General features: G+C 48.5%; 3 protein-coding genes across 6 annotated transcripts in view; 2 read left to right on the top strand and 1 right to left on the bottom strand.

Annotated features, from left to right (window-relative positions):
- FAM118B (family with sequence similarity 118 member B) overlaps positions 1 to 11035 on the top strand; it is a 46700-nt gene extending 35665 nt beyond the window's left edge. For 3 of the 4 annotated variants that reach the window (XM_025464983.3, XM_025464984.3, XM_025464979.3), the window contains exons 5-8: positions 2698 to 2826; positions 4431 to 4716; positions 10193 to 10252; positions 10505 to 11035. In XM_025464983.3, the coding sequence (XP_025320768.1) occupies positions 2698 to 2826; positions 4431 to 4716; positions 10193 to 10252; positions 10505 to 10518 (489 nt within the window). In that variant the 3' untranslated portion in view covers positions 10519 to 11035. The remainder of the gene's footprint in view (positions 1 to 2697; positions 2827 to 4430; positions 4717 to 10192; positions 10253 to 10504) is intronic. The other variant, XM_025464980.3, reaches the window with a different exon arrangement.
- A 248-nt stretch (positions 11036 to 11283) lies between these two features.
- On the bottom strand, positions 11284 to 17097 carry SRPRA (SRP receptor subunit alpha). Its single transcript, XM_025464978.3, has 14 exons — positions 16824 to 17097; positions 16196 to 16279; positions 15769 to 15932; positions 15455 to 15615; positions 15057 to 15216; positions 14791 to 14944; positions 14487 to 14578; positions 14268 to 14386; positions 14041 to 14127; positions 13564 to 13736; positions 13251 to 13464; positions 12690 to 12853; positions 12504 to 12602; positions 11284 to 12363 (listed from the first exon to the last, which is right to left on the bottom strand). The coding sequence occupies exons 1-14, from the start codon at positions 16938 to 16940 to the stop codon at positions 12235 to 12237; spliced, it is 1917 nt and encodes a 638-aa protein (XP_025320763.3). The 5' UTR covers positions 16941 to 17097; the 3' UTR covers positions 11284 to 12234.
- A 230-nt stretch (positions 17098 to 17327) lies between these two features.
- On the top strand, positions 17328 to 24920 carry FOXRED1 (FAD dependent oxidoreductase domain containing 1). The gene is made up of 11 exons (XM_025464972.3): positions 17328 to 17456; positions 19395 to 19615; positions 20511 to 20621; positions 20897 to 21015; positions 22094 to 22188; positions 22457 to 22558; positions 22890 to 22966; positions 23151 to 23311; positions 23425 to 23554; positions 23958 to 24062; positions 24271 to 24920. Exons 1-11 carry the CDS (start codon positions 17372 to 17374, stop codon positions 24523 to 24525), a joined length of 1461 nt encoding a protein of 486 aa, XP_025320757.3. The 5' UTR covers positions 17328 to 17371; the 3' UTR covers positions 24526 to 24920.
- The last annotated feature ends 71 nt before the right edge of the window (positions 24921 to 24991 follow it).

Here is a 24991-nt window from a genome sequence, read left to right as displayed (position 1 = left end):
AAAAACTGTTTTCTAGTTGGTATATTGTGCACTGCTGGTTTGTATGTTGAGGTAGGAAGGAAGATTCTTGTCCCTAGTTGGATTTTTAGTTTTGGTTTTTGAGATAAAATACAGTCAAATTCACAGCTCTTAAAAGTGTTCTGTGAGTTTTGACAATTTCATGCAATTTCAGAGCAAGGTTACAGGAAGTCATTTGAGCCATAAGATCTCCTTAAGATTTGCTAATATCAGATAAGTATAATACTGATTTAGGGTTCTTTCTTACGATATATTCTTCATGGCCTCTATTGGAAATGTATGAAAACTATTATCTCTGAAGAGCAACTTTCAAGCCAAGTGATAGCTGGGTTGAAGTTAATTAATGTTCAGTAGAAACCTCAAGAGAGTTTTGTGATTTTTAATATAGCCTATGCTATACGTAAGCCATTTACCATAATATTGAATTATAGCTGTTGATCTTTGTCAACTAACAACATAAGGCTTTTTTATTAAAATGGTCATTTGAGTTTGTAATTTGAACTTTAGCACCAATAGGGGATTCTTATAGATATACTAACTTGTATTTAATTGATGAAATACAGTGAAAGCCATGAAAGGGAAAATATTTTCATTGCCATAAAAAGATGTCAGAGACAATGTTTGAAGAAGAAAAAAACAGGTTGTAAAATGCCTAAGTCTTGTTTGTCCTGCTTTGCATTTGCAATTTTCCTTCTCCACTTTGTTTTCCAAGAAGCCTGCCTTTGTGTTCAACTTAGAGCCCAGATAAATAGAGTTTGGATAGAAAACTGATTTACCCACTGGCATTTATTGTCACAGTGCTGCCTCTGCCAGAGTAGTAGCTACAATACTGTTCTTGTGATTTTGCTGACCTTGAAATCAAATTTTAAAAAGAAATCAAATTTAAAGAAATGGTGCCGTGAAGACCTGTTATCTCTGGTTGGCATGTTTTCTACTTACTAATAAGCCCATGCTTTGTATGGTAAGTTCCTTCTTCACATGTAAGTCTCAAGTATCACTTCTAAGAGGGCCTCTCTGACCTGCCCTTATATTTTTTGAAGGGACCTGTCCTTATTTTTTTTGCCCATTTGTTTCATGGCACTTACTGTAACTTTCAGTTTTTATCTTGGTTTGTTTTCTCGCTGTTTATTTCATGGAAATAGCTACTCAATTTTCACAGATACCATGTCAGCCCTTCTTACCCTAACATCTAATATAGTACTTGCCATGTAGCAGGTGTTCAGTAAATACTTTTCTGAATCCATAGATGATTGAATGAAATTCAGAAATTAATGGCAAGATACAACTTCTGTGATGTTTCTGATATAATCTCCTAAGATTATGAGCAGCAATAGAAGCATAAAGACCTTTTCAAAGTTAAGGGTATTTCTCAGACTCGCTCCTTTCTTTTGCATTTTTTTTTTTTTTTTAAGATTTTATTTACTTCTTTAAAAGCGCACAAGCAGGGGGAGCAGGAGGGAGAAGCAGGCTCCCTGCTGAACAAGGAGCCCCATGCAGGGCTCCATTCCAGGACCCTGGGATCATGACCTGAGCCAAAGACAGATGCTTAATCCACTGAGCCAACCAGGGTCCCTCTTTAGCATTTTCATCCTGGAACCCCAAGATTTGCTTTGTAGTTTTAGTCCACAAGAGGGCGGTATTGAGATCTCGTAGATAGAGCCATTGACAGATGGTTAGAATGGGGCCTAGTAACATTCAGCATCTCTGTGCCTCCTCACTATTTTTCCTAACCCATACCTCATTTCCTTAGAATGTCATGAGAATGAAATTATGGTTTCTCAATTCCTTGAGAAAATGGAATGGTGGCATCCAGGTGGCCGTATTTCCCTCATTGTCATCTAAATGATTGTTCTTCGTTGGTAGCCTTTTAGGTAACTCAGGGAACTGAAGTGATTCTTCTGTTGCTTACCAGCTGCATAAACAACCGCCCCAAAACTTTGGGGCTTCAAACATTTTATTTGCACGTGATAATGTGAATGAGCAATTTGAGCTAAGCTTAGAAGTGAGGTTGGGGGTTCTGCTGGTTTTGTTCTTTACCCACCCACATGGCTGTCGTCATCTGGCGTCTAGACCAAGGCTCGGTGGTATCAGATGACCCTGCTTCCATGTCTGTTGGTGCAGGCAGTTGTCTAGGCCACGCACCTCTAGCAAGCTAGCCAAGGCTACTTACGTGGTGCCAGATTCCAAAAGCAACAAAAGAGAAATGAGGGTCATGGCAGCATTTTTTTTAGGCTGTTGATTGCATCCTGTTTGCTAATGCCCCATTGGCTGAAGCAAGCCAATGGCCAAGCCTGGAGTAAGTGTGGAAAGGGACTACCCAGGGCCTGGATATAGGGAGGCTTGATTCCTTGGGGATCGTTACTGAAACAGTCGTAGTCATGTGTAGCTGTCATGTTTGTCACCCATGGTAAGAGCCCTGGCATTTCCACAAATAATGACAAGTAATTTCTAGGTTTTTGATGGTTACTTTCAAAGAGAAATCACCAGACATGCTGCCATCAGTCCCAGCATCTGTGCCTGGAATGGAAACTGAGTCCACACTGGGTTTTGCATTCTTACCTTACAGAATCATAAAGAGTTATACCAGCGGCCTAGTCTGTCAAGCAGCCTCACGCTCGTGGGGAGCTTTAAGCAACCTCAGCCCTGCCAACTTGGTTGAGCTGTATTTGTCTTATACAGGTTCTAGAGTGGGCTCAGGAGAAGCGGAAGCTGAGTGTCTTACACATCCATGGGGTCTACACCAATCCTAGTGGCATTGTCCTCCATCCAGCAGGGTATCAGAATGTGCTCAGGAACACTGAAGTGATGGTGAGTGCTGCTGGTCTCCAGAAAGCCTTCCCAGGAAACCTCTGAATATATAGTTGGTCTTCACAGGATAACATTTTCCCCATGAGTTAAAATTGGACGTTGAAACATTGTTTCTGTGCTGCTTAGCTTGTGGTCCTGCATGCTAGCTTAGGAAATGTAGAACATTTCTTCAGGAGTCAAGCTGGAGGGTTTTACTTTGTTCTTGGTTGACCCTCTGTCCTTGGTATCATCCTTGCATTATTATCCTTCATTGTTTGGTTTATGATAGTATTAAACCCCTCTGCCAGTAACAACATATGCACCTTTCTACTGACCAGTCACTCGTAGAACATACATTCTAAAGACCCTGTATATGAATGGTAATGGGCTTATATTGAATTATCACACTTGTGGCTCAGTGCAAAAATATTTTTTTAATTTTAGGCAGGATTAAAAAACCTTTGTGAAAAGTTTGTTGCTTTTTGTGGATGCAAGTTTTAGGCTTGTTCATACGTGTGTGTAGAGTGCTCTCTAGCACCAGAAGCACACTCTAGCGTTCCCCAGTATGTGGGGAAAATTCACTGGCCCCCAACTCTGAGAACAGTGTATACTGGCTGTTTTCAGGATGGGGTCACTTAGAATGATAGTATCTTTTCATAGTGCAGCAAAAGAAAGACGGGAAAATGTGATACTCTCTAAAGCATACAGAACATTTTTTCACCTATACTTTCCCTGACATGTGTTTTAATTGCATCTATCCTTGACATTAAGTGATTGATCCCTTAAGCAGAATAATTTTTTTTAAGGTTTTATTTATTTATTTATTAGAGACACAGAGAGAGAGAGAGAGAGAGGCAGAGACATAGGCAGAGGAAGGAGCAGGCTCCATGCAGGGAGCCCAATATGGGACTCGATCCCAGGACCCCGGGATCACGCCCTGGGCCGAAGGCAGGCATTCAACTGCTGAGCCACCCAGGCGTCCCCCTGCCTTTTTTTTTTTAAGATTTTATTTATTCATGAGAGAAACGGAGAGGCAGGCTTCTCACAGGGAGCCTGATCAGGCCCTGAGCCAACTCACTCAACCACTGAGCCACCCAGGCATCCCAAGCAGAATCATTTCTAATGTTTTTATGTATACGTATACGCATATATAGGTACAGATACACACATACATATTGATGTTGTAAGTGTGTAGACTTTTTTGGGGGGGGGGCGGGCAAATCTGGTGATGGAATTGTCTTCTTTGGTGATCTGTGGTTCAGTGTGTAAATCAAAAAGGAAAAATATGATCCAGAAAATGGAAAGAGTAGAATATATTGAAAACTTCTCAATGCCTTCTGGTCTCTGGATCTGACAAACTGTAACCAGGCCTGCCCAGTGATAGCCTGAAGAGAGACTGGTAGAATGCAGGTAAAGATAAAATTTTAGATCAGTCATCAAGTTCTAGGAATAAAAAAATAGGATCAGACTCCTTCGTGGGATGAATATACCCTCTTAAATGGTGGTTAATTGGTCATCACAGTCTGTTAAATGTTGTAGTTAAGACCCTGCTGACTTTTCTGTTTCGGACATGCCTTATGTGTGTCTTCATGGAGTCATTAACATGTTATTTCTTTTCTTGCAAGAGAGAGATTCAGAAACTCTACGAAAACAAGTCGTTTCTTTTCCTGGGCTGCGGCTGGACTGTGGATGACACCACTTTCCAAGCCCTTTTTCTGGAGGCTGTGAAGCATAAATCTGACTTAGAACATTTCATGTTGGTTCGGAGAGGAGACGTGGATGAGTTCAAGAAGCTCCGAGAGAACATGCTGGACAAAGGAATTAAAGTTATCTCCTATGGAAATGAATATGCTGATCTCCCAGAATATTTCAAGCGCCTGACGTGTGAGATCTCCACGCGGGGGAGATCAGGTAAGATGCATCTTGAGACTGAGTGCAGTAGCTCTTCAGCCCTTTATGTATTTGTGATGTGGAATATAATCCCAACCATATTATGAAGGGAGGTCATGGTCAGGCTTCCGGTTAGACTAAAATGCCATTTGAATAATAGGAAAGAGGACAGAAGCATATTCCAGCAGTTCAATATAGAAATAGGAAGAAGGAAAAAATATTCGGTCTCAATAATCAGTGAAATGCAATAAAAACTTAGATTTCAAAATCATAAAGAAGGATTACCCAGTTGTGGCTATAGCTGTGAGGAAATAAATATATTCATGTAGTGTTGATGGGAAGGTAAAGTTAGTACAGCTTTTCTGAAGCAGAAGTTTGAAATATGTTCAAAATTTGAAAATTTTCTTTTCAAAGAAAACTTTTGACCCAGAAATCCCACTTGCTACAATTTATCTTAGAAATTTCTCCTAAGGAGATAGACAATTGCACAATTATACTACACAATTGCATAGAGATGCAGGTGTGAGAATATAATGGCAAAAAATATGGAAGCAACCTAAAGTATTCACGTTAATGGGGATTCTGTAAGTATATCAGCATTTATTTAATTGATGAAACCCAATAAAGCCTTAAGCTGCCCAAAAAGACATCAGAGACATAATATTGTGAGTAAAGAACATGAGGTTGTAAAATGCCACATAATCCATCCTACTTGTACAAAATTTTAGATGTATTCTGTTTTTGTTTGTGTGTGCACAGATAGACATTTCTCAAAAATATCTAGAATGACAAGTTAACTATGATTATCTTTCTGTGAAAGGATTTAAGGCATTTTTTTTTGTTTTTTTTTTTAAGTAATTTGTTTCTGTGCTAGCATTTTTCTTTTAATAATTTTTTTTTAAGATTTATTTATTCATTCAGAGAGAGAGAGAGAGGCAGAGACACAGGCAGAGGGAGAAGCAGGCTCCATGCAGGAGGCCTGATGTGGGACTTGATCCTGGGTCTCCAGGATCACACCCCAGGCTGCAGGAGGCACTAAACCGCTGCGCCACCGGGGCTGCCCTGTGCTAGCATTCTTGACAGTAATTATGTATTATCTTTATGACTAGGAAAAAAATTAAATACTATTTGGAAACTGTTAAGGATAGGGACGCCTGGGTGTCTCAGAAGTTGAGTGTGTCTGCCTTTGGCTCTGGGCGTGACCCCAGTGTCCTGGGATCAAATCCTGTATCGGGTTCCCTGCAGGGAACCTGTTTCTCCCTCTGCCTGTGTCTCTGCATTTCTCTCTGTGTCTCTCATGAATAAATATGGAAAATAATTTAAAAAAAAGAAAAGAAACTGTTAAAGATAGATGTTAGGGGTAACAGTCCGTATCATTTTAGCTCCAGGTTCTAACAAAGCCAAAGTTCAGTTTATTAATTGTTCCAGGCAAGTTCCCAATAACCCTACAAAATGTAAAACTTGGTATCAGCTTAAATTGAAGAATGCTTTTTAAAACTTTGCTGTTGTGTAGTATATATTCTTAAAAGTTGTGTGTTAATATGTATTTTTATTGTCAATCCGAATGCATTGTAGGGGGCTAATAAAGTACAGTAATTTAATACAGAGAGAACTTTTCCTAAACCTAATATTATTCCCTGATTTCTTTTCTGAGTCAGGTTGCTTCAAGAGGAATTCTCCTGTAATGAGAAATTCCACAAACTCTATCAATGGCTGTGCTTTGATGGAACAAGATGTGTAAAAGACATCACCATAACTGAACACTAAAAACTATATCAGCCCTTTCTCCAGAAAACTTTAGAAATGCCCTTTTTATTTATTTATTTATTTTATTTTATTTTTTTTTATAAATTTTTATTTATTTATGATAGTCACACAGAGAGAGAGAGAGAGGCAGAGACACAGGCAGAGGGAGAAGCAGGCTCCATGCTGGGAGCCCGATGTGGGATTCGATCCCGGGTCTCCAGGATCACGCCCTGGGCCAAAGGCAGGCGCCAAACCGCTGCGCCACCCAGGGATCCCAGAAATGCCCTTTTTAAAAATGTGTTTAATTCTAGTTAGTTAACTTACAGTGTAGTATTAGTTTCAGGTATACAGTATGATTCACAACTTCCATACAATATCAGGTGCTTATCACAACAAGTGCACTTCTTAATCCCCATCCCCTCACCTACCTCCCTTCTGGTAACCTGCTTGGTTCTCTGTAGTTAAGCATCTGTTTCCTGGGATGGCTGGGTGGCTCAGTGATCGGGCGTCTGCCTTCAACTAAGGTCATGATGCCGGGGTCCTGGGATCAAGTCCCAGATCAGGCTCCCTGCAGGAAGCCTGCTTCTCCCTCTGCCTGTGTCTCTGCCCCTCTCTGTGTGTCTCTTATGAATAGATAAAATCTTAAAGAATCTGTTTCTTCATTTGTTTCTCCCCCCTTCACCTTTGTTCATTTATTTTGTTTCTTAAATTATACATATGAGTGAGATCATATGATATTTGTCCTTCTCTGACTTACTTCACTTAGCATTTATACTCTCTGGCTCTATCTATATCATTGCAAATGGCCAGATTTCATTCTTTTTTATAGCTGAGTAATATTCCATTGTGTATATATATATATACCACCTCTTCTTTATCCATTCATCATCTATTGATAGACATGTAGGCTGCTTCCATATCTTGGCTATTTAAATAATGCTCCTATAAACATAAGGGCATCCCTTTGAAGTAGTGTTTTCTATTCCTTGGGTAAATACCCAGCAGTCCAATTGCTGGACCATAAGGTAGTTCTGTTATTAACTTTTTAAAAAACTTTTTAAAAGACTTTTAAAACTTTTTAAGGAACCTCCATACCGTTCTCCACAGTGGCTGCAGCAGTTTGCATTCCCACCAACAGTGCATGAGGATTCCTTTTTCTCCATATCCTCGCCAACACTTGTTACTTCTTTTGTAGTTGATTTTAGCCATTCTGATAGGTGTGAGGTAATAACCTCATTATAGTTTTGATTTGCATTTGCCTTAGAGTAAGTTATGAACATGTTTTCATTTATCTGAATGGCCATCTGAATGTCTTCTTTGGGGAAATACCTGTTCATGTCTTTTGCCCATTTTTTAACGGGATTGTTTTTTGGGTCTTGGGTTTTATTAGTTCTTTATATATTTTGGATACTAATCCTTCATCAGATATGCATTTGCAAGTATCTTCTCCCATTCAGTAGGTTGTCTTTCAGTTTTGCTGATTGTTCTCTTCACTGTGCAGAAGCCTTTTATTTTGAGGTAGACCCAATTATATATTGATTTTGCTTTTGTTTTCCTTTGTCTCAGGAAACACGTCTAGAAAAAAGTTGCTACAGACAATGTCAGAGAGGTTACTGCCTGGGTTCTTTTCTAAGATCTTTATGGTTTTTACAAAACCCTTTCAAAAAAAAACCTTTGGGTTTATCTCTTTTGTGAAAACAATTTGCTATTCTTTCTTGGAGATACATTTTTTGCTGTCCTACAGTATCTCAGATTCTTCTGTCAGCCCATGCTTAGGACTTGCAGTAGGTTTTTCCATTATACATACTCTGTTTTCATTAAATAAGAGGTACCTACCCAAGCTCTGCATATTTCTTTTGATCTGTGTTCTGAGATCTTCTACCCAAGAAAGTTGCTAAAATTAAAAATAACAAAATCCCCTCGGACAGCTGTTGCTGTTAAATGAATTCTTTTCTTGACAAAAAGCATCAGAAGTATTGTAGAGTGGCACACATTCTTTTATTAGTTTCACGGGCTTCCTCCCAAAACAGTTTTCCCCAGAGTTATCTCTATCTCAGTTGGGTATTCTGAATTTTTAAAAATGAAAGATTTTTCAGTATGGCCAAGGAGCTTTATTAAAATGGTCAGCAGAGTTTGTGATTTGAAATCTAGCAGAGCAGTTTTAGGTTAAAAACCATTTTGAGACAAGTCAAGCTTATTCTCTGTCCTTGGTTATGATTTGAGTCTCTGTAGATACATACCAGTAAGAGGTAAGAAGTCTTTTCCTCTTAAACACTGAACACTTGCTATGCTCCTGGCATTGTACAGTGTACTCGCTGTTAAATAGTGAAAGTTACTTGGATTCAAAAGATTCTGTAGGTTCTAGTACATTTATTTCAGAGAAATCAAATAATGGGGAAAGGAAAAATAATTTTTATAATTCATTATCATAATATAAGCAGTTATGTTGGTGTATTTCCAGTTAATTTTCCCTATGCATTTTTTCATAGATGTAAACAAATTTTAAGAACTGTTACTTTATTCAGTGGTACATACGCATTTTCCCACATGGCTAGCCTTCATAACCACTATTTTTAATGACTGTTACAATCCAATGTGGATGTTAGTTTACCCAGTATTTCCCATTAGGCAAGTCCTAATTTTTGTTTTGTTTTTCTATTGTAAGTACTGTTGTAATGAATTATATCATCATCCCTACAGTTTTTCCTTTTGCCAGTAATTTCCTTTGCATGGGTTCTCAGTGTAATTCGGTCAAAGGGCATGAATATTTTAGTGGTTGATAACAATTGCTAAAGTTCTTTCCAAGACGAGGGGGTGGAATACCAATACCAATCTGTATGTACGAACGTGGCCTTTTATTTATTTATACTCTAATTGGTCATATTTCTGATTCCTGTTTTCCATGTGTTCAGTTTTAAAGTTTTTTTTTTTTCCTATGCTATTACCTATCCCAGGGCTGTCCAATAGAATTTTCTGCAGTGATAGAAATATTCTGTTATCTTCCCTGTCCAGTACCACAACCGAATGCCACATGTGGCAGTTGGACATTTGAAATGTGGTTAGTGGGGATCCCTGGGTGGCGCAGCGGTTTGGCGCCTGCCTTTGGCCCAGGGCGCGATCCTGGAGTCCCGGGATCGAGTCCCACGTCGGGCTTCCGTCATGGAGCCTGCTTCTCCCTCCTCCTGTGTCTGTCTGTCTCTCTCTCTCTTTCTATCACAAATAAATAAAAATAAATAAATCTTAAAAAAAAAAAAAAAAAGAAAGAAATGTGGTTAGTGTGACTGAGGAACAGAATTTTTAACATAAAACTATTTAGCCACATGTGGCTAATGACACCATATTGGGTAGCTCAGATTTAACTCATTTTGTGTTGTGAGAGCATCTGCTACTTTTCACTCTTCTCCTTGGTTGAATTTGCCCACTTGCATGCTGCTCCCTGTCTCCATCCCTGGATTTTTACCTAAATGTAGCCTTTAAGGTAAGTTAGGGACAGCAGGCACACTTGCCCATGTAATGTTTTATTTACAGTGTTGGTGTGCTCAGGGACCACACTGCTTCCTTGTTACTTAATATAATCTGAAGACTAACCCAGTTCTTTGTGCTCACCTCCTTATCTTTTCTGTGATGTCTTCATTACTAAATAATGCCATCCTTTCTAGACCATGTCATTTCATTACCCTTTAGTTGGTTGGTTTTCTATTGTTTTGTCTTTCTGGTCTAATATCCGATGCTGACTGTGCATTCTGTTCAGCAGGGATGGTGAGAGAAGGTCAGCTAAATGGCTCATCAGCGGCACACAGTGAGATAAGAGGTATACTATTTCCTGTTCTACTGTCTGTGTCAGTTTCATTGGCAGAAAATGTTTTCCAGGGATTTGGTTAGGACCTTGGAGAAGTGACTTACCTCCTGCCTGTTAAGTTTCTGTGTTTTCCTATTGAGTCTATCACAAGATTCCTAGTATCTGTGATATCTTGTCTTCTGAAGAGTTAAGATTGACTTAAATATTTGTAGCTTCAGATGTGTGTTTCGTGAGCCTTCATCTTACTCTCTTTTCTCTCCACAGACTGTAGAACATGAGAGGACTAGAGAAATCATCACCATTAGACCAAGCTGTCAGGCCCGACTGTGGAGAATATTTAGCAAGTAAACTTACAAGAGCCCAACACAGCTCCATGGAAGTACCAAAACCCAGAGGCTGAAGGTTGGCAGTAGAGTTGGGGGTCGGGGGGTGTTCCAGCTCAATCCTTCATGCCCACTGGTTCTTGATCTTCTGCGGCCTATTCCAGTTCAAGGATCCCCCAGTGACAACGGGACCCAATGCAGCCCCCCCATCCCTGGGTTGGACATGCCTGTGTCCACACAACACATCAGTGTGACACCTCCACTGACTATGGCTACAGCCCTGCATGAAGGACTTGGGAGCTAGATGCCGCGGGATCACCATGGCCCTTGTTGCTGTTTTGTACTCTATACTTGGTTTTTCAATTAAGCTTAATGGCTTTTTTAAAACATGACTTGAAGCTCTAGTTTTCTAGACCTTTTACAGTGTACAGTATTTTACATAACTGAGCTGTATTAAAAGCTTGTTCATTTACTTCCCAGGGCCCTGGCTCTACTTTTAGAGTCCCTTTAGAAAACTTGCAAAGGCACAAAATGAGCCTAATTTTTGTAACTCAATTTAAAAGTTCTCTTTCACACTGAAGTGGGTGATCTTACTCTCTAGACAAACATTATCAATTCCTGTTTTACTTCCCTTCTTACCATAAGGCCTAGAAGCATAGTTAGTGTGATGGGGGAATCTTACTTTTTGAATTGTATATAAAATAACTCCGAGATGTAAAAGGCAATTTACTTATGAAATTTATTTTCTTATATAAATTATGTATTTCTCTGGGCAGACAGCCTTCACCTTATTGCACTAATAGCACATCTGTAATACCAAGCTACAGGACAAGTCTTAACAAGAGGTTTGTATTCTTCAACGTAGCACTTGTCTACCAGGCACTGTAGAGAGGAGGAGGAGGAAAAGCCAGGATCCACTCAGGTGAAGAGTGGGGTGGGGGAGAGGGGCAACTTGTATACCCTTTTGACAGTTGGTTCTCTCCCAGGAAAGGGAACATGCAAAGCTTACATCTGGATTCTGGGAGCAGGGAAGAGTTGGAAGGCTGAGAAGCCCAATGCAACACTGCAGCTCAGCTCCCTTTATTTTTGAGGGAAGCAGGAACTCCTTTTGTTCATTTCTAACAAATCATTCTGGCCTAGCTAATGCTTTGAGGAAACAGTGGGGATGGGGTCATCATAAGAATTAGCAGCAATTGGAACAGGCCATACACTGCCATAGTGTGGTGGGTATCATCCTGGCCCCAGGGGCCTGAAAGCTGTGGATCCAAGGGATAACCCAGAGCTGGCTCTGGAAGTCTCGACTGCTCATTGTGCTCAGACATCCCTGTGACCGTGCGAATTAGCAAAGCTCTGGTGTTGGATCTTCCAACCGTTGGTCAAAGCTGTAATGAGACTGAGTGTGTAGGCAGAGAGAAGGGAATGCCTGAGTAGGAAGGATGACTGTCAGGGACGGGGGTGATGGGCAGTGGACTGTAACATGATTAGGCCCTTGCAGGTGGAGGCTGGGCTGCCAAGGAGTGGGGCAGGGGGAACTGCAGGCCCCTAGAACTCCCCTCACTCTGCCTCTGTACTACACTGAAGAGAAGTCACTCACGTATTCTAAAGCACATTCTTGATACAGGAAGAGGGGCTTTGGGGGAAGCAGTGATTTGGTTTTGGGCAAGAGCCATGTTAAGCCTTCATGAGGGCAGCCACCACAGCCTTGGCATTGAGGCTGCGTAGGTCACAGTAGGTCTGGCCAGTGCCCACAAAGACGATGGGTTTGCTCGTGATGTAGGTCATAGAAATAGCAGCTCCCACCTGAAGTGGAGAAAGGGGATACCCAATCAACTCAGAGCCACTTCTTTCCATCCCCTCAGTAACAGGCAGCCTTGGAGCCCGCCCCCGCTGAGCAGGATGCCCCTCCCCATCTCATGCTGTCCTGTACCATCCATATTTACCTTGTCATCAATGGTATCAAATTTGGTAAGGACAATGCCATCAATGAGCCGAGGTGTTTGAGCCATAGAATGGTCAGCCAAGGCTCTGTTGAACTTGACCTGTAAGGGAGAAACATGGTGTAAGTACAAGAAGTACCCAGCTGCCCAAAGCTGAGGCTGGGAAAAGAACTAGGCCCTAGCCCTCACCAGCTGGTCCACGGCCTCATTGCCTACTAAGGCCTCCCCCACAAACAGCACCAAGTCGGGTGTGTTGACAGTAATGAGCTTAGCCAGGGCAGTCATCAGAGGGGCATTGTCTTGCATGCGGCCAGCTGTGTCCACCAGCACCACATCAAAGCCTTGGTTACGTGCTAGAGAGAAAAAAAGCGGTCAACTCAAAACTTCTAGACTGTCTTGCTCATCCCAGCTTTCTCTCAAGAAGTGGTAACCTGACTATATATTAAAAGCCTGTGTGTTTACTTTCTCGGGCTCCGGATCTGGTTATAAGGTAGTGTGAGCAAAAACCTGTTCTGTGCTTTGTGGTCAAGACCGTCCTGCCCACAGGATAAAAGAGATGTGTAACAGGCTTTCTTGATTGGAATATATTAGTTTTGCCTGCAGTTAGCCACTCCTGATGGCAAGTTCTCCAGCCTGACTTGCTACTGAGCAGTAAGTTGGTAGGAGGGGAACCCTGATCCTCGACGAATCCCAAGGAGGAAAGGGGTCCACAGCAGCCCCCCAACCCTGCCCCTGTCCTGTGCACCGTACCAAAGGCAATCGCTTCCATGGCAATGCCTGCAGCGTCCTTGCCGTAGCCCTTTTCAAACAACTGCACCATAGTGCGGCCAGCGTGCTTCTCTGGGGGGTGTAGGGCACTCAGGCGCCGGGTGTGTGTGCACAGCTGCTCCACGGCCCCAGCACGAAATGTGTCACAGGCAGCAATGAGGACACTGAAGCCATTCTCTAGCAGCCAGAAGGAAATCTGTGCAAAAGAGCAAAGAAATCAGTCCCTAGAATGAGAATGGCTAAGACTTAGAGCATGAAAAAAAGGACGTCAGAGGTGGTGGGCAGCTGTACCGACCTTGGCAAGATTAGTAGACTTCCCCACTCCGTTAACACCACAGAAAGTGACAACATAAGGGCGCTGATGACGCTGGGCGTCCATAATATCTCGGAGCATGTCTACACGACGCTGTGGCTGCAGAATCTGCACCAGGGACTCTTGCAGGGCTTGCTTTACTGTGGAAGTCACCGCTAAAAGGGGGCAGTGGATCTGTGAAATGCAAGGAATGTACCCCAAGAAGACCCAACACCTAAAGGAACTGGGATCTGGAGGATACAAGGATCTTGTCCCGGGAATCCACACCACATGTGACACTGTTCCAAGCACTTTACAAGTGTTAACTTGATAACTTCAAGTCTAAATTACACAGTAGATGTTTAGAGGTGAAGGAACTTGCCAAAAGCCACACACCTACTAAAAACGGACATCAATGTGCTTAACCTCCTGGTACACATTATGCCTTGAGCATTTTCTGGGTTTAGGGGGGATACTTACTGCTGAATGTCCCCATCACCTTCCCCTCCAGCTTGTTGGCCACAGATTCACAGAGCTGGACTGCAATGTCTGCTGCCACATTCTTAGCTGGAAAGACAGGGACAGGTGTGAGGGCTAGCCACGTCAACAGTAAACAACCCTATGATACAGATGAGAACTCTGCGTGGTTCTACTCTCCACCACCCCTTGCCCATAAACCTTAAGTCCACCTATTCTTCAGAACTTACCAATGAGATGATCACGCATCTTATCCAGCACCGATTCCATGTCTTCACGACTCAAGCTCTTGGACCCCACAAGGCCCTTCAGCATCCCAAACATGCCACCCAGAGTTCCCTTGGTAGCACTGCAGGCACAGGAGATCACAAATCCATAGAAAAGGGCAGGAGTCCAGGCTCATCCCTCCTGGAGCCACACATACCACCCGCCACCTGAAATTCCCCTACCTGGGTTTGCTGGCATTTTGTGCGGTCTCTTCATCATCTGAGCTGCTGCAGTCCAGATCCTGAAGCTGCCCCCCAGGCCCAGTCCCTCGAATCTGGAGGGTACAGGGAAAGGAACAAGATGGGATCGGGAACACTGAGGGCAGAGCAGCCCAGGATTTGCCATGTCCTCACTACTCTGTTATTCAGAAAACTCCAAACATAACCCACCCCCTTTGTTCATAGACACTAAAGGGCCTGCCCTCCTGGTCTCTACCTCCTCCCGTTTCTTAATAAAGGTAATCCTTACTGGCCCGTTTTCTCTTACCAAGTTGATGTCCTCAGGCGGGGCAGCGTCAGGGGCTCCATTGGTGGTGGGAGCGCTATAATCCAAGACTTCCTTGTTAGCACAGCCACCCAGTGCCCACACCCGGGGTGCTTTCTTGCCCTTCTCCTTCGGAGCATCTGATTTCGTGGACTTGCTGTAAAGGGTTACAGCACCAAAGTTTACAAGTGAAGAAGAAACATCCACCCAGGAGCCCCTTTGCTCCCAGTGTGGCGAGATCCCAGGATTCATGGTGAAAGAATGCTCACCTGGACTTCTCCAGACCTCTCCCATGCTTCTGAATGAACTCCTCCCGCTTCCTGCGTATTAGCTCCTCTTTGGAAAGTTCTACCCCGTTCTCTGGCCCCGCTGGGAGACCTGACTTTTCGGCAGGAACTGCTTTGCCCGTAGCCAAAGGGCCATCAGAGCCTGTTAGGAGAAAACTCTCTGGTGAAAGATGACCAAATTGGAACAATGGGCAAGAGTCCTCCAAGTCCTTGAGAGGAAGCTAGGAACAAACATGCAGGGTATCACGAGGACCAGGGGTGATAGGGTGATGGGCACTGAGCAGGGGAGACAAGCAATGACAGAAAGACAGGGAACAACTTCAGTCCTTACTGCCATTAACTTTTCATGCCCCTCTTATGTCCAAGGAGTTCAAACTCACTCTCCTTCTTGGCCCCCTTTTTTTTGCTGTTCTTTGCTTTTTCCTTGGGCTTTTCACCCCGTGTCTCAATCATGGACCTCACAGGTTTCTTGGCCTTTTCAGAATCTTCGAATTTCTTCATGGTAGTGGGAGCACGGATCTTACTGCTCTCCTCTGCTTCGCTAGAAGAGAGAGAAAGAACCCTCACACCAAGAGGTCAATCAGATGTAGAGGTGTGTTTCAGTACAACGTGCTACCCTGAACCGCCCTCGGGAAAGAAGGGAGCTAGCTCATCAGGGCGCAGACATTGACTCTGCAGAGGGGAGGCCTCTCACCGAAGGAGCCGCAGGAAGTCATTCTGGAAATCAAAAGTGCCGTTCAATAGACTTAAGGCACTTTGCTGTTGGATCTCTGTGCGGTACTTGTCTCGAAACAGCCGATGCACATCATCTATCAACTTGTCTACGTACGTCAGCGTTAGGATCTTCTGAAAACCGACCTGTTCAGGGAGAAACGGAGCCAACAGATCTGCTTACAAGCCAACTCAACCCAGGCCTCCGGAGGCCGGCTCCGTGGCCTGGCAGGTTTCCCTGACCTGAGGGGCAGCCAAGCTGGCGGCAGCGCCTTCCCTCTCCCGGTCCTCCCTCCCCGGCTTCTCAGTTACTTCATCATATACACTGGGTGCCATTAATTAGGATTCTCTTAGTAATCAGAATTGCGTTCAAAGTGTGACCGCGACGTCTCGGGAGTACCTCCACTTACCACGAACACCAGCTCGAACTGGTTGTCCAGTTTATACTTGAGTGTGAGCGCCTCATGGGTGAAGGAGTTGTTACCTCCCCTTTCCTGGAAGGAAGAGGAGGTCTCAGACACGTCCAGACCACCCAGAAACCCCAGGCTTGCGCCCTTCGGGGACTACCCGGGACTACCCGTGGGAAGAACCAGGCGCCCCCGCCCCCGCCCCCCGGCCCCGGCCCCGGCCCCGGCCCCGGCCCCGGCCCCGCCCGGCCCGGAGGATGCTGGGTCCTCGCTCTCCAGCATCCATCCCATCAGGGAGAGGCGGAGGCACCAAGTCGGGGGGAGAGAAACAGGTCGGGGGAAGGCTAGACACGTGCAAGCCGGGGGGACGTAGTCATAGCGTCAGACTGACCAGCCGCTGTTCACTTATCTACGGTTTTTAAAGGCGTTTTTCCACTATCCCACCCAGCCTCCGAAACAGCAGGGCCGGCCGCTGGGGGCGGGGGGGGCGGGGGCCGCTGGGGGAACCGTGGGAAACCCGAGGGAGCGCCGCGGGGACTCGGCCCGAGGGCGGGGGGGGGCAGCCGAGTCCCGGGGCGAGCCGGGCGCCCGCTGGGGGGGCGGGGGCGGGGGACCCCGCGGGGAGCGATACCTGCAGCAGCACAGATCGAATCAACGCATTAACGGGCCCGGTGCAGGAGTCGCTCACGCCCTGGAAGCACCAGAGCACAAGCCCGCCCTTGGAGAAAATGGTGAAGAAGTCGAGCATGGCGGCAGCGGGAAAGAAGCCGGGGCCGGCGCCGGGAGCTCAGGCCGCGATCGCCGCCGCTTCCTGCTGCGCCAGGCGCGGGACACGTCACACCAGCGGCCCCGGAAACCGGCTCAGCCGCACTTCCGCTCCGCGCGGCCGGGTCCCCCCCGCCCCCGCCCCCGCCCCCGCCCCCGCCCCCGCCCCCACCCGAGGGCGCGCAGTGCTGACGCAGTCTCCAGGCTCGCCAATGGCGGGTGGGGGCGGGTGGGGGCGGGCCTGCGCGGGGCGCCGCGAGCCGCCGCCTCTAGCGCGGGGGCGGGGCCCGGGGCGCCGCTGGCCAATGGGCGCGCTCGTCGGAACGGCCCGGGGCGCGGAGCAGTGACGGCGGAGGGGGCGGGGCGCGGGGAAGGGGCAGGGTCCGGCGTGGAGCGGCGGGGCGCGCAGAGGCCATGCTGCGGACGGCGTCGTGGCCGCGCTGGGGCCGGACCCTGCTGGCCCGGGGGCTGGGCTCACGCCGCGGAGGCTCCGCTCCGGGTAAAGTTGAGGGCAGCGGAGGGTATCGCGGTTGTCGGGTGGGCCCGGTCGCCGCCTGTGCGGCCTTCGGGACTCAGGACGCGGCCCCCAGTGCAAGGACAGCGGGTCGGCCGGGAGAAGGCGCTGCGCTTGCCGGGCCGAGCTGGTGAGGCCCGAGCGCTGCACGGACGCCGAGGGTGCCTTCTCAGGCGACAGGTGCCACATCGCTGCAAGCCTCGACTCAACCACCGAAGAGCAGAGCCAGGCGGGGGGGTCGCAGCGGTAGACGTGCAGGAGGCCCCGCTCGCGGGCAGGGTGCGGTGCCGGGTGTGCGGCTGCGGGGGGCGGGGGGAGCAGAGCGTGCACGTCGGTGCAGGTGCCCAGGGAGCTGTGGACTCCCGCTGGGCCCCGCAGCCAGCGTGATTGCAGGAGCGCAGGGGGCAGATGGGTCCCACGTCCTGAGGAACCCGAGCAAAAGCTCAAGAGAAGCATTGGTTTTGTGCAAGGCGCTAGCAGAAGCCGTGTAGTTGGTGTAGACATGGGGAAGGCAGCGTGGACGGGGGAGGTAAGCCCAGGTCGGAGAAACATGCGAGTCCGTGGAAAGACTTGGAGATGCCTGAGTTAGGTGTGAAAGACAAAAGGATTCGTTGATTCAGGGCGCTTAACGGTGCGCCAGGTTCTGTGCCGGGTCGGAGATCGAGAGGCCAAGAAAGCAGGCACAGCACAGCGTGACGCAATCACAGATAAATTCAGAGTTGCAGATGCGCTGCGGGAGGCAATGAGATGGCGCGACAGGAGATTTGGACAGTGTAGGCGGGCAGGAAAGCCTTTCCTGAGAAAATGATAACTGAGCTGAAGGGGAAGGGAAGCAGGGCCTTAACAGCAAAGAAGTGCACGCAGTTTCATTTTTTTTTTAAAGATTTTTAAAAATTTATTTATTCATGAGAGAGAGAGAGAGAGAGAAGCAGAGACACAGGCAGAGGGAGAAGCAGGCTCCATGCAGGGAGCCTGACGCAGGACTCGATCCCGGGTCTCCAGGATCACGCCCTGGGCTGAAGGCAGCGCTAAACCACTGGGCCACTGGACACAGTTTCAAAGCAGAGAGAACCCCCATGTCGATCCCCTGTGGTGGGAAGAAAGAAATAAAGTGCCATTAAGGTGTCAGGGCTGGAGTGGGGGAGGAGGGAGAGAACAAGGTAAACAGGAGCCGGGCTGTGCAGTGTCTCACAGGCCATGTTAAAGACTTTGGACTTTTATCCTTGGAGTAATGGTCACTGGAAGGTTTTAAGCAACCGAGCATGTGATTAAATTAGTGCTTAGAAAATATTTTAGCCAACACGCAGAAGAGAGTTGGGTGGGCAAGAGGGGAATTACTGGGAACAATTAGGAAGCTTTTGCATTAGTCTAGGGGAGAGCTTAGGGTGGTGGTAGCAGAGATGGGGGGAATGGGAGGACAGATTGGGGAGATATTTAGGAGGCAAAGACATCAGGACTTGATGATAAATAGGACATGAATGTAGCTTTGCTGGTGGCGATGGATATCCAGGATAAGATGCCCCTCGGAGTATCATGCTTCAGAGGGCACTGCAGCTTGGGGTGTGCCAGGACCCATTGGCCCAGGAGCCTGGGACATCCAAGACAAGAGGACCATGCAGTTGAATCTGTGAGCCTGGGGCCCAGAGGAGAGAGCAGCCTGCACAGGAGGTAAACCTGCCTAAGTCCCCTCACCTAGGGAGAGAGGATAGAGTGTTCATTTTAAGAAGCTGACTCTTGCATTGCTGGGCACACCACATGAGAAGGCAGAGAGCCTAATGGCACGCAGATCACATAGTGAAGCTGACCTTATGAGACAGGCCAGCTGTGGGCACAGCCTGCTCAGGGTCCACTTAGCCCATCCTCTAACCCCTTACCACCTGGAAAGAAAACGTATGGCCTTCTGACCATAACTGCATCCCACAGACCAGAACGGAAAGGTGTCTGAGATTAAGAAGAAGATCCAGTCAGTCCTTCCCGGAGGAGCCTGGAATCCACTGTACGACACCAGCTACCTGCCTCCTGAACACTCGGATGTGGTGATTGTGGGGGGTGGGGTGATTGGCCTGTCTGTGGCCTATTGGCTGAAGAGGTTGGAGAAGCCACGAGGTGCCATTCGGGTGCTGGTGGTGGAACGGGACCACACGGTGAGAGGTCTGGGGGAGGGTGGCGTTGTGAGTGGGGCACTGACTCCGATCTTACTCAGGGGCAAGTGGAGTGGAGGGAGGAAAGACGTCAGTTTTTGGGGGTCCAAAGGGCAGAAACTGTACTTTGGGTCTTGTTGAGGAATAGTCCCAGGCTTTCCCTCCCATGAATTAGAGACTTTGGCTGTATGGTTTTTGCTCTTAAAAGCAAACTTCACCATGTTGGATCTTCTGGGCGCAAAGAGAGCCTGTATTCCAGCTGTCATGAACAGACAGCTCTCCCATCCCCCTTTTGGTTCTATGACTTCTCAGGTTTTGCACTTCAATTGTTCCTATTCTTTTTTTTTTTTTCAAAGATTTTATTTATCTATCTGATTGAGAAAGAGAGAGACAGCATAATAGGGGGGAGAGGGAGAAGCAAACTCCCCACTGAGCAGGGAGCCTGATGTGGGGCTCCATCCCAGGACCCTAAGATCATGACCTGAGCCGAAGGCAGACACTTAACCAACTGAGCCACGCAGGCGCCCCCGTTGTTCCTAGTTAAGCCACTGCCAGTTAACTACGAATCTTGCTAGTTTGGTCACATCCTTCCATCTTCCAGTTAGTAGATGAAATGTTAATCTCCTGCCCTTGAGCTTCCAGACCATTCCCATGTGTGCCACGTGCCCAGCCCTTTAGATGCCTGACTCTCTGCTCGGCCCATCTGCTAAGAAGGATTTAGTGGTTACTGTCCTCTTTGGGTGCTGGTTGGCCTGCATGTGGGTTTATCTGCCTCTGCTCCTCTTAGATTTTAAGCCCGCAGGTAGTACTGTGCTCTACTTGTAGGTGCTTCTGCTACAGGAGGGTGCTCACACGGACGGGGTGCTGGCCACCCTCAGCCTCTCTTGTCTTCCCACAGTACTCCCGGGCGTCCACCGTGCTTTCTGTGGGCGGCATTCGCCAGCAGTTCTCCGTGCCCGAGAACATCCAGCTCTCCCTCTTTTCCATTGAGTTTCTACGCAACATCAATGTACGTGCAAAGAGACTTGGGCGTGGGGGTGGGGACCATGCCTTTAGCCCAGAGAGAGGAGTAGCCCCCTGGCCAGGGGATCAGGGAGCAGAAGCAGTTCGGGCACCTAGGAGTGGGAACCTCTAGTTTCCCCCCACACCCCGGTGGTGGAACCCAGAGGGGGACTCCTCTAAGTCTTGGGAGGTATTGGTGAAGAAGCCAGGAGAGCTCTCCCTCCATTCTTTAAATCAACTTCTCTACAGAGCCTTTTTTTTTTTTTCTTTGTTTGCACACAGGAGTACCTGGCTGTAGTCGATGACCCTCCCCTGGACATCCAGTTCAACCCCTCAGGTTATCTCTTGCTGGCTTCAGAAAAGGGTGCCGCACTCATGGAGAGCAACGTGAAGGTGCAGAGGTGGGTACCTGGCACACCAGCAGGCTGCTCCTCACTCAGCTGCGTACACTCGGCAAGCTCCGATTCCAAGTGAGGAATTGGAATGGGCGAGTTGCTAAGACAGGTCCCTACTGTGTGGAAGCGCAGCCTGTCGGGAACCACAGACACATGCAGACCCCCAGGACCCTGTGCCAGGTGCTATAACACATGTGGACCAACACGCTGCTGTGGTGGTTCCCAGATTTGCCAGATCATAGGAACCACCTGGAAAATCTCACACCTAATAAGCCACAACCTCTAGGGAAGGACCCGGGAATCTGCACATTTTTCCTGTGAGGGCCAGGTAGTCGGTATTTTAGGCTTTTGGGGGCATAGGGTCTCTGTTGCAGTCACCCGGCTCTGCAGTTGAAAGAAACGCAGACATAGACGAAACATGGGCGAAAATATAAACGACCGAGTGTCACTCACATATAAAAATGCAGGCAGCAGGCCGGTTTGGGCAGCCCCTCTCCTGAGTGAGTCTCACGATTGGTCAGGAGTGCACGTGTTCAGCAGATAGACTTGCAAGTCTTACTGGGGACATCAGGTGATGTCTCAGATGCAGCGTTTATTCATTTAGCCACCAAATAGCCACCATTTTATATGTGGGTAAACTGAGGCACGGGCACTTAATGGTGGCGCTGGGATTCAACACAGGCAGTCTGCTTGCGAGTGTGTCCTCTTAGGATCTGTGTTGCTGTCTTTGGGGGGTCGTTGTGCTGGTGGATGGGACTGTACTAGAAAGTGGGCAGGAAGGCCCTTCCAGGCACAAGTGGAGAAAGTGACCTGCGCTGTCGTGAAAGGACATGGAATAATGAGGGGATGACGGGGTTCAGCCTAGCCAAAGTGATATGAGGGTGTAGGCAAGGAAAGAGGGGTCAGGTGAAGAGCCGTGGCTGGGAGGCTTGGTCTCCACCCACTCAGCAAGGAGGAAAACTTGGGGAGTTTGGGGCAGAGAAGTGACACAAATGAGGCGAACCCCCACTTGTGGAGTGGGGTCTGTACTTCTCCGTCTCTGCTCACTCCCCCTCTGACACACGTGCACACACGTTTCTCTCAGGCAGGAAGGAGCCAAAGTTTGCCTGATGTCTCCTGAGCAGCTTCGGAACAAATTTCCCTGGATAAACACAGAGGGCGTGGCTTTGGCGTCTTACGGTGAGGCCTGCTTGCAGAGGGGCTCAGGGTTCATGGGGCGCCTTGGGTTGGGAGTCTCAGCACCCTGTAGCCACACCAAGAAGCAGTGCTGCCCCCCTGCCCCCCGGGCCGTGCTAGCTCTGTGTCCTTCCACAGGATTTGACTCTGGTGCATCGGGCAGCAGGACTTCCCCTGGCTTACAAGCCCTAAAGAGGGGTCAGGGGCACAGGAAATCCAGTAGGAGGGGAGGGTCCTGACCCCGCCTCATGAGTCCTCTTGCTCCTCACAGGGATGGAGCACGAAGGTTGGTTTGACCCCTGGTGTCTGCTTCAGGGGCTTCGGCGGAAGGTCCAGTCCATGGGGGTCCTCTTCTGCCATGGAGAGGTGACACGTGAGTCTGAGGTCCCTTCTTTGCTCTGCTTCCCGGGGTGCCGGCGTAGATGGGGTCTTAGCTTCACTCACGAGCTAAGCAAGAGTTGGGGGGCGAGGGAGTTCTCCCCGGGGGCTGGGCATCCCGACTCCGGCTCCTAACTAGCCTTCTGCATGACTTACTCATGCTGGAAGGTTTCAGCACCCTCCTGTCCTCCAAGTGGCCAGGTTCATCCTGGTCCCCCCATCTCTGTGGGAAAGCCCCAGCCTTCCAGCCTGCTCCCCTCATGAAACCCCTGCTATCCCAATCTTGTCCTCTTCGGGCCTCAGGAGTTCCTCTCTTTTTTCTGCAGGTTTTATCTCTTCGTCCAACCACATGGAGACCAGGAGCGGGGAAGAGCTGACTTTGAAAAGGATCCATGAAGTCCATGTAAGTTCCCAGCCTCTGCGTCCTCCTTACCAAGTGGAGGGGCACAAAAGGCAACAGCTGTCACTTTGATCTTTTTCTACCTACTTCCAGTCTGGGTAAACTAAGGCTCAGGAAGAAATGCACCTGTCATGGCGCCCGGCGTATGGCCCGGGCCCTGCCTCCCCTCCCCCTCTGGTGCCTGCAGGTGAAGGTAGACCACAGCCTGGAGTACCAGCCCGTGGAATGTGCCATCGTGATCAACGCAGCGGGGGCCTGGTCTGGCCAGATCGCACAGCTGGCTGGTATCGGGAAGGGGCCACCGGGCACCCTGCAGGGCACCAAGCTACCTGTGGAGCCGAGGAAAAGGTGAGTCCCCTCAGGGCAGCTGAGGAGGTTGGTGGGAGAGGGGAAGAGGCAGTGTAAGGGGTTGTTACTCGTGGTGGGAAGGGAGGGCTCTTCTAACCTGCTGGTCATGGTAGGTACGTGTACGTGTGGCACTGCCCCCAGGGACCGGGCCTGGAGACCCCGTTCGTCATAGATCCTAGTGGGGTCTATTTCCGCCGGGAAGGACTGGGCAACAACTATCTGGGCGGCTGTAGCCCCACCGAGGTAAGCTAGGTGGGGTTGGGGTGCTGGGCAGCAGACACAGGCCAGCCATCACTAAAGAGCCAGGCCGGGCAGCCCTGGTGGCGCAGCGGTTTAGCGCCGCCTGCAGCCTCGAGTGTGATCCTGGAGATCCAGGATCAAGTCCCACATCGGGCTCCTTGCATGGAGCCTGCTTCTCCCTCTGCCTATCTCTCTCTCTCTCTCTCTCTCTGTGTGTCTCTCACGAATAAATAAATAAAATCTTAAAAAAAAAAAAAACTTAAAAAAAAAAAAAAAAGAGCCAGGCTATTTGGGGGGGCCAGCACTCCTGCTGATGTGCTAGCCCTACTGAGGGGAGTAACGGGGTCAGTGGGGCCCGCCCTCGTGTCCCAGGCAGCATAAGCCATGTCCCCAACTCTCACCGCAGGAGGAGGAACCGGACCCAGGGAACCTGGAAGTGGACCATGATTTCTTCCAGGACAAGGTGTGGCCCTCTTTGGCCCAGAGGGTACCAGCTTTTGAGACTCTGAAGGTAAGTGGGAGGCCGGTGAGCCTGAGCACCTCGGTCCCCTTGGAGAGCCTGTCCGCTGTCACGTGCCCTCCACCTCACAGCTGCTAAGGACCCATCTCATCGACCCCTCAGCAGCTGGGAGGTCAGACCGTGTCTGACTCTTGGGCAGGAGCGAGGGCGGCGTGTGCCGGCACCTTCCCGGGCACCCCAGCATCTTGTCCACCCGCAGGCTCGGAGCTCTTGGGCTGGCTATTACGACTACAACACCTTTGACCAGAATGGTGTGGTGGGTCCCCACCCACTAGTCATCAACATGTACTTTGCCACGGGCTTCAGTGGCCATGGACTCCAGCAGGCCCCTGCCGTGGGCCGAGCCGTGGCGGAGATGGTGCTGCAAGGCCACTTCCAGACTATCGACCTGAGCCCCTTTCTCTTCAGCCGCTTTTACTTGGGAGAGAAGGTCCAGGAGCACAATATCGTCTGAGCCGTAAGCTCTCAGATGGGCCCCGCTGCCCCATCCGTCAGCCTTGGCCCACATGCACATTTTCCTCACCATGGCTTTCCCCAGCACTAACCCAGGCTCTCCTGTCCCCACACCCTGCTCATCCGGCGGCGGGGCAGGCAGGCAAACCGACGGGCTTTGAGGCACTGCACCTGAGGCCCAGGCCAACAGAGTGATGGGTGAGACTGCACGACCCATCTCTGGCCGGGGTGGAGGCCACCCACCGAAGTAGTACAGCTGGACTACTAGTATACCTGACCATGTGACCGAGACCGGCTCCTTCCTGGTACCCAGGCAGGGAGCATTCGGGCAGCCTGGCCCGGATGTAGTGACTGTCTACCCTAGTCATCAAGCAATAAATGTGATTACTCTTGCCATCCAGTCCTCCATCCCTTCTGCCTCACGTCACGGCACCTGCTTCTGAAGCACCCACTGGCCCTTGACACCA

The sequence above is a fragment of the Canis lupus genome, chromosome 5 (assembly GCF_003254725.2).
Source record: "Canis lupus dingo isolate Sandy chromosome 5, ASM325472v2, whole genome shotgun sequence".
Lineage (NCBI taxonomy): Eukaryota > Metazoa > Chordata > Mammalia > Carnivora > Canidae > Canis > Canis lupus.
This window is presented reverse-complemented; position numbering and strand designations above follow the sequence as displayed.